Source organism: Nerophis ophidion, linkage group LG25 (genome assembly GCF_033978795.1).
Source record: "Nerophis ophidion isolate RoL-2023_Sa linkage group LG25, RoL_Noph_v1.0, whole genome shotgun sequence".
NCBI classification, from domain to species: domain Eukaryota; kingdom Metazoa; phylum Chordata; class Actinopteri; order Syngnathiformes; family Syngnathidae; genus Nerophis; species Nerophis ophidion.
Window position 1 is genome coordinate 16,684,843 of NC_084635.1, and position 8,990 is coordinate 16,693,832.

Genomic DNA, 8,990 nt, shown 5'->3' on the forward strand with positions numbered 1-8,990 from the left:
CAAAACCTGTAAATCAATATATTTACAGTACAGGCCAAAAGTTTGGACACACCTTCTCATTTTGATGAGTTTTCTTTATTTTCATGACTATATAGTAGATTGTCGCTGAAAACATCAAAACTATGACACCTGTGAAGTAAAAACCCTTTCAGGTGACTACCTCTTAAAGCTCATCAAAATAATGCCAAGAATGTGCACATCAGTAATCAGTGGCTATTTTGAAGAAACTAGAATATAAAGCATGTTTTAAGTTATTTCACTTTTTTTTTTGGCCTTTACTGTACATCATTGAAGAAGTCAACGAATCACCACAGCTTTACTATCAACTGATGTGAAAAAAATAACATGATTTTTGTCCATATCTCCAAGCCTCTAGTTACCTCCAATGGAAACATTTACAATAATACTGTCTATCTAGATTATTTATGTTTGATTAACAACAAAAGCTTTGCATTACATGTCAACAGCAAAGGTGTCCAAATACTATAGAGCAGAGGTCTCAAACACGCGGCCCGCTAGACGTTATTTTGTGGCCCGCACCTTGATGTGAAAATTTTATGTTGATGCGGCCAGCGAGTTTTATATGAATGGCGCTTTACGGTGTCATGCTTGTATACCCTCGTTTTTTCCGGGAGACTCCTAATTTTCAGTGCCCTTCTGGGGGTAATCATTCTCCCGGATTTCACCCCAACAACAATATTAAGGGGGCACCGTAGGGGCACAGTCTTTGGGGTTCTCTACCACCAGTACAAATATCGTGGCAACCCAACCTAATATTGTATTTGACTTCTGTAGACGCAGTAAGCGACTGCAAGACAAAATTGATCAACAGCCATACAGGTCACACTGAGGGTGGCAGTATAAACAACTTTAACACTGTTACAAATATGTGCCACACTGTGAACCCACACCAAACAAAAATGACAAACACATTTTGGGAGAACATCTGCACCGTAACACAACATAAACACAACAGAACAAATACCCACAATCCCAAGCAGTCCTAACTCTTCCGGGCTACAATATACACCCCGCCCCCTATTGTAGCCTGGAATTGTTAGGGCTGCATTGAATTCTGGGTATATGTTCTGTTGTGTTTATGTTGTGTTACGGTACGGATGTTCTCCAAAAATATGTTTGTCAATCTTTGTTTGGTGTGGGTTCACAGTGTGGCACATATTTGTAACAGTGATAAAGTGTTTTATACAGCCACCCTCAGTGTGACATGTATGGCTGTTGATCAAGTATGTCTTGCAGTCAATTCTGTGGGTCTGCAGAAGCCTCATACGATATGTGACTGGGCCGGCACACTGTTTGTATGGTGGAAAAGCAGACAAGACGGCAGGTTGTAGAAGACGCTAAAGGTGGTGCCATTACGGCACGCCCTTAATATTGTTGTAAGGGTGAAAACCGGGAGAATGATTACTCCGGGAGATTGTCGGGAGGAACACTGATGTCCGGGTATTTCCCGGAAAGATCGTGAGAGTTGGCAAGTATGTTGCTAGGGCGGGAAAGCCAATCAAAGGTGAATTCATTAAAAAGTGAATGTTAGATTTTTTTAAGAAATCTTTTCTTGCGGACCAGCCTCACCCAGTTTCTGCATCCAGTGGCCCCCAGGTAAATTGAGTTCGAGACCCCTGCTGTAGAGGGTCCCACATTGAAAATAAATCAAAAGGATGAGGGAGTCATTATAATTGTTATGTAGCTTTAAAGACAAAACATTGTTAGGAATGCAACAAAATAACATTATAATACCAAAATATGGGACCATTGTTACCATCATGGTATATTTGAATGTGCTCAAAAAACACGATGTATATTTTTTAATAAAAACATTGTGATTCTTACAATATTCTAAATGAATGTATACCTGTATATATTTTTAATACATTTTTTAAAATATATATTTTTAGCTTGCTACTGTCGCTATTACCGATAAATAACCATGCTGAGAGTCTATCAAAGTACGGTAATCGATCACGGTTTTAAGATAATTAGAGTAGGAAACGGTAATAATAAGTGTCTGGAATTTTAACATGTTTTATCATTAATACCAGTAATTGTTACTTCATAACAGCCTTGTGGTATCGGTGGCAAAACATATTATTATTAGCTTTATTAGAGTCAACATTTAGATAATTTCTCGTTATATTGTGTCCTTTTCTCATTTTTTATTCTTTCCTGAATTTATTTTGACAAAGTGCCACACTTTGGACACGCTTGCTCTACAGGATATAATGATAAAGTCTAATGAATGATGTTTTACTTCTTTTCAATTACAGTTGCTTGTACGTAGCTCGGTTGGCAGAGCAGCCGCCGGCCACGCCAGTAACTTGAGGGTTCAAGTTCCGTTCCTGCTCTTGCCATCCCAGTCGCTGTCGTTGTGTCCTTGGGCAAGACACTCTACCCACCTGCTCTCCGTGCCACCCACACTGGTTTAAATATAGTTTAAAGATGAAGATAATGGGTTTCATTATGTAAAGCGCTTTGAGTCCCTAAAAAAAAGTGCCATATTTATATAATTCACCTCACACTTAACTAATATCGAGAACACAGGTGTCAAACTCAAGGCCCGGGGGCCAGATCTCGCCCACAACATAATCGTATCTTGCCTGCAAACACCTGGAAATTATATGTGTCAATAAAGTACTTTTTCTCACTGATAGTAATGGATTTTTTTCATTTTGACAGAAAATATATGTACTGCTTGAAATTGCATACCTTTTAAACTTTAATAGTATCCATTTCTTCAAAAAGTATTACAGTATTTTATCATACTTTCCAAACATGTTTTTGTCTAAATAAAAATACTTAACTTTACAGCAAACTACTCATCAAATTAATAAAAATGACAATACATTTTATGTTGTTTTTTACAGCATATACTGTCAATTACGCCTGGGCGATATTGGCTTTTATTAAAATCGCGATATTTTTATGCCATATTGCGATATACGATATATATCACAATATTTTGCCTTGGCCTTGAATGAACACTTGATGCATATAATCACAGCAGTATGATGATTCGATGTGTCTACATGAAAACATTCTTCTTCATACTGCATTAATATATGCTACTTTTAAACTTTCATGCAGAGAGGGAAATCACAACTAAGTCAATTGACCAAAACTGTATTTATTAAATACTCTTCATTCTGTCAAGGGTGACTTTTTAAATGAAAGAACAAATTAATAGTGTTGGTACCTTTTTGTAGTAACACTTCCGCTGCATACTTTGCATTGATTGATTGATACTTTTATTAGTAGATTGCACAGTAAAGGTCATATTCCGTACAATTGACCACTAAAGGGTAACACCCGTATAAGTTTTTCAACTTGTTTATGTCGGGGTCCACGTTAATCAATTCATGGTACAAATATATACTATCAGCATAATACAGTCATCACACAGGTTAATCATCATAGTATATACATTGAACAGCATATTGCTGTTGTCTGCTGAATATCTTCCCACTTGGAGCCAAACCACCGCCAGATGATGGACCCCCTGCTCTTTATTTTGGGCATTTATTGTTCTTCCTCCATTTGTGATAAGTTTCGCACCATCTCTCTCTCTCTCTGATCGGCGAGAAGCTATGACGCTAGACTCGCGAGAGTATGTGACGTATGTAAGAAGGCGGGCTTGTTTTCCGTATTTGTCAGAATGAGAGACGAGGAGTGAGAGAAACGCCTGCTGTGTAATGCCTGCAGCTAAAAGCAACTCGACCTGCCTCAGCTAACGTTAGCCATGCTAACGTTAGCTCTCGGCGAGAGCGTGTGACGTATGTAAGAATGCGGGCTTATTTTACGTTTCTGTGAGAAGGACAGACGAAAAGGAGTGAGACACGCCAGTAATGTAATGCACGCAGCTTAAAGGGGAACATTATCACAATTTCTAAAGGGTTAAAAACAATAAAAATCAGTTCCCAGTGGCTTGTTGTATTTTTTGAAGTTTTTTTCAAAATTTTACCGGTCCCCGAATATCCCTAAAAAAAGCTTTAAAGTGCTTGATTTTCGCGATTTGCGATGCGACTATCCATTTCCCTGTGACGTCATACAGTGCTGCCAATGTAAACAAACAATGGCAGATACCACAGCAAGATATAGCGACATTAGCTCGGATTCAGACTCGGATTTCAGCGACTTAAGCGATTTAACAGATTACGCATGTATTGAAACGGATGGTTGGAGTATGAAAGTATTGAAGAAGAAACTGAAGCTATTGAGCGAATAGCTATTGACGCTATTCATAGCCTCGGCATGGCCGAATAGCTGCGTTAGCATCGCCGGTAAAATGTGCGGACCAAACGATCAGGACTTTCGCATCTCGTGACACTGGAGCAACTTAAATCCTTCGATTGGTAAGTGTTTTTTTCGCATTAAATGTGGGTGGAAGTAAACGTAATATAGTTGCAAATGCATCTGCAGGTTATCCATACATCTCTGTGCCATGTCTGCTTTAGCTAAATAGCATGTTAGCATCGATTAGCGTAGCATGTTAGCATCGATTAGCTGGCAGTTAACATCAACAAAACTCACAATGTAAATTTAACACCACAATTCTGGCAACTAAGCTGCCAGCTTTTTCCGTCAAAAAAAAAACAAAACAGCGGTATTTACCGTAAAATATTGTTAAAAAAAAACACTATTTTACAGTAAAAAAGTGTAAATATAATTTGTTTAAAACAATTGATACAATTAATAATGAAATCCAGAGGCAAATTCATACATTATTCACTGTTGTTATAAGCGGCCCTCTGATGGCAGCCATAACTGTGATGTGGCCCTCAATGAAAACCAGTTTGACATCCCTGATCTAGAATGCCTCTGCTAATTTTGCTGTCTCCCAGCAGAGGTAAAAACAAATGAAATCGCAACATAAAAATCAGTAAATGTCACACATTCTTCCTCAACAAAACTTTGTTTGAGACAAACAGGTTTTTTTAAGTATCAGAACAAACACGCTGCAGGGCAGAAGAACGCTTAAATCCTCCCTGGGAATCACGGCAAAAAAGGGGGAAAAACCTCTAGTGTGAATACAATTGGGCTTCAACCGTGAAAGGCTTTTTTTAGTCCACATGCAGAGGCTAGATAGTTTACCACACACAGATCACTTGGCTTCGTGCCTTTTGTCATGGTAATTGCTGGGAGCTGACAACAGTGCCAAGCAGCCACTCCGTCTTGAGCTGTGCAGAGTTTTAAAGACCAAGCACGGTTGAACTGGTAGAATTTATTTTACACAGTGGCCAAGACAGGGTTTTAACCGGTAGAAAAATCCACTTTAGAGGGGGAAAAAAAAATCAATCATCCCATGCTGTTCATCTTTAATAGTGTTTGATTTACTGCATGTAGACTAGCAGTGTTTCCCATACATTTGGACCCCCAGATTTGGGACTACCTGTCTAAACTTGCTCACAAACACATTATGACGGGAATGTCTTTAAATGTTGTTCGAATTATGTACAGGAGGTGGCAGAATCCATAGTAACTCGGCATCTTAATATACTTCTTACACACCTACTTTGCCAGAGAAAAAGACGATATAGCAAGAATCATCAGTGTTGCCAACTTAGTGGAATTGTCGCTGTATTTAGCGAGTAATCAAATAGGAATGGGGCTGATCCAATCCTGTATCGATATCGGGTTCCAAAACCAGTGGAATTACGGATCTGATATTTCCTATCCTATAACTTAAGGAGATTCCCAACCCTTCAGACACGTCTAAGCATTAAGGCCTTCTGCAAAAATGATTCCAAATGTGATTGTCTCTCTCTCTTGTCCAAGGTAAACACCGCCTTCCGCCCGATTGTAGCTGAGATAGGCTCCAGTGCCCACCGCCTGAAGGGACTAATCGGTAGACAATGAATGGATGGAGGTGAAATTACAAAATCCCCGACTGCACAACTGTATCTCACGGCACACTATTGTGCCGCGGCACAGTGGTTGAAAAACACTGATGTAGACCACAACTGTTTAAAATGTAGAAAAATCCTTATATGACCCCTTTAAGGATTTAAAAAATTATTCTATAATGGTTGCTATATTCTTTTGAAATGAAGGCTGGCCTGGGAACGCCCCGGGATGAGCTGGACAAAGTGACTGGGGAGAGGGAAGTCTGGGTTTCCCTGCTTGGGCTGCTGCCCCCGCGACCCGACCTCGAATAAGCGGAAGTAGATGGATGGATGGATATTATTATTAGCGTCGTACAACACTTTAGTAACATGTTGTTATCTTTTGTTGCTTGTATGTGTATTAGTGGGGCGAAGCTAACATGGTCGGACCCGGACAAGGCCAGGATTGAAGTTTGTGACAAAGAGCAGCTTCCATAATGAACTACCGTATTCCCTTGAATTGCCGCCGGGCATATAGTATGCGCCTGCCTTGAATTACTGCCGGGTCAAACTCTCTTCGCAAAATAATTAGCGCATGCTTAGTATTACCGCCGGGTCAAACTCGTGACGTCACGAGTGACACTTCCCCTGTCATCATTTTCAAAATAGAGGAGGCTGATTTCAATACCGGTAATTTGAAATCGGGTAAAGGGAAGAAGAGTAAGAGCTATTCAGTAGGATTTAAGGTCCAAGCTTTGATTGATTGATTGATTGATACTTTTATTAGTAGATTGCACAGTACAGTACATATTCCGTACAATTGACCACTAAATGGTAACACCCGAATAAGTTTTTCAACTTGTTTAAGTCGGGGTCCACGTTAATCAATTCATGGTAGCTATTGAATACCGGTATGCTAAAAAGAACAGTATGCAGCTATGTTTTATTAATATACCTGTGGAGCAGACGGTCCGATAGACAGGCAGGGCACGCTGGAGCCCGGCCCAAGATGGCGGCGAGGAGGCGGCGAGCGAGCGGAGCGGAGGAGCGGAAGAGCGACCTGGACTGAGGTTTTATTGAAAAATAAACAAAGTCAAACTGCTCAAGCCTTGTCCTTCCTTGGTGGTCCTGGGAACCCGCGAGATGACGGCTTGAGACCGTCAGAATACCGTAGCTGCGTCTGTCAAATATGAGTCATTAAATGACTCCCGCTTCCTGGTGGTAGAGGGCGCTAGTGATCCTTCTTGCGACTACTCGGCTGCAGAAGTGAAATGAGTGACGTGATATGTGCTGGGGGAGGTAATAAAGGAAGATTTTCATCGAGAAAGAGAGACTTTTAAAACTGAAGAAAGATAAGAAAGACTTCTATAAACAAGTTATTGATACTTTTGCCCAGAAGTAGCTGGCATGGACTATATTTATAAGTAAAGGTAATACCATAACGTTTTTTTTTATTAAATAAATAAAATGATAAATGGGTTGTACTTGTATAGCGCTTTTCTACCTTCAAGGTACTCAAAGCGCTTTGACACTACTTCCACATGTACCCATTCACACACTGATGGAGGGAGCTGCCATGCAAGGCGCTAACCAGCACCCATCAGGAGCAAGGGTGAAGTGTCTTGCTCAGGACACAACGGACATGACGAGGTTGGTTACTAGGTGGGGATTGAACCAGGGACCCTCGGGTTGCGCACGGACACTCTTCCACTGCGCCACGCCGTCCCTTATCAAATGTTCTTTTCATGATGATATCCTTACATCACACTCAATTTTTTTACTGCATGCCTTTGGTAAGTGCCGGAGTGAGAAGAGGTTTTAAAATAGTTAGCACATGCTTACTTTTACCGGATGCCTTTAGTAAGCGCAGGAGTGAGAAAAGGTTTTAAATTCATTAGCGCCCCGGCAGCAATTCAAGGAAATACGGTAATTCTAAGCAGGGGGGACAATTAAAAAAGGAGCACCGTGCCGGAAATGGTCCCTGCGCCATACTTTGGACCCCCCTCTGTATACAACAAGTGACTCGAAGCTACTGCAGGTGCTTGCTATAACTTCCACCGGGACCACCGTGGCAACAAGGCGTGGATATGATAGAGGACAATACAAAGTGTGCAGTTGTATCAGAAAACGTGTAACTTCGTTCACCGACACAAAGCTAAAGCTAATTGAAGAATAACAAAACGCCGCCGACCTCGTCACCAACAACAACATTCTACTCACAGTGATGTTAACTTCGTGCTTTTTCAGGCGGTTCTTGAAGCTCTTCATTTTCCAAGTGTTGGTTTGTGTCGTCAATTTCCTTTAATCTATGAAAACATTCGCCGACTGTTCCCAAATAACTTCCGAAGGACTGAAACCAAGTTTGTATCCCGGTCTCCCACGGGGCGAGTTTCCACCTGACGCTGAAAGGCAAAGCCTGATCGCATTAGATGAGCGACTGGTGCAGCCAATCAGAGTCGCGAACGCGCGGTTTGGTTTTGTTCTCGTCCAATTGGTTGCGTCAAAGGGCGGGACTTCCTAGTTTAGCGTCGAAGGGGGAAGTTGGAGATATCCTGGGACGAGATGGGGGTGACGTCAGACTTACCTGAACACCGAAACACCTGGAAAACCACCCCAAAAACTTTACATTTATTGGGTAAATATATATTAATAATAATAATGTGTATTACTCAGCTGGATGTGTTTATGATTAAATTTTGTAAATAATGTAAATAATTCAATGTATATACTATGATGATTAACCTACTGTGATGACTGTATATAGTATATATTTGTACCATGAATTGATTAACATGGACCCCGATTCAAACAAGTTAAAAAAAGATTTCAAGATAGCAAGAGCAACCCCCCTTTATAAAAAAGGAAGCAAATTAGAACCTGGTAACTACTGACCTGTTTCTATTCTCAGTTCCATTTCGAAAGTAATGGAAAAAATAGTTTATGAACAGGTTGATAGATACTAGAGATGCACGGATAGGCAATTATATCATCCGCAACCGCATCACTAAAGTCGTCATCCACCCGCCACCCACCCGAACCAACATTTCATCAAACCCACACCCGCCCTTTGTTATATATCTAATATAGACGATGCAAGACATTAGTGAGGTTAGAAGGTGTAACTCCCTCCAAAAAGCACAGACACAATGGCTTTCT

At 40.6% G+C, this 8,990-nt stretch overlaps 1 protein-coding gene and 1 long non-coding RNA gene across 4 annotated transcripts in view; one reads left to right on the forward strand and one right to left on the reverse strand.

Moving 5' to 3' along the window:
* LOC133543068 (uncharacterized) overlaps positions 1-2,641 on the forward strand; it is a 32,827-nt gene extending 30,186 nt beyond the window's left edge. Inside the window, exon 3 of the long non-coding RNA XR_009804294.1 lies at positions 2,283-2,641. This is a non-coding gene — a long non-coding RNA (uncharacterized LOC133543068). The remainder of the gene's footprint in view (positions 1-2,282) is intronic.
* Positions 1-8,256, reverse strand: part of uacab (uveal autoantigen with coiled-coil domains and ankyrin repeats b) — a 91,401-nt gene extending 83,145 nt beyond the window's left edge. For all 3 annotated transcript variants that reach the window (XM_061887050.1, XM_061887053.1, XM_061887049.1), the window contains exon 1: positions 8,055-8,256. In XM_061887050.1, the coding sequence (XP_061743034.1) occupies positions 8,055-8,102 (48 nt within the window). In that variant the 5' untranslated portion in view covers positions 8,103-8,256. The remainder of the gene's footprint in view (positions 1-8,054) is intronic.
* Between the last annotated feature and the right edge of the window lie 734 nt (positions 8,257-8,990).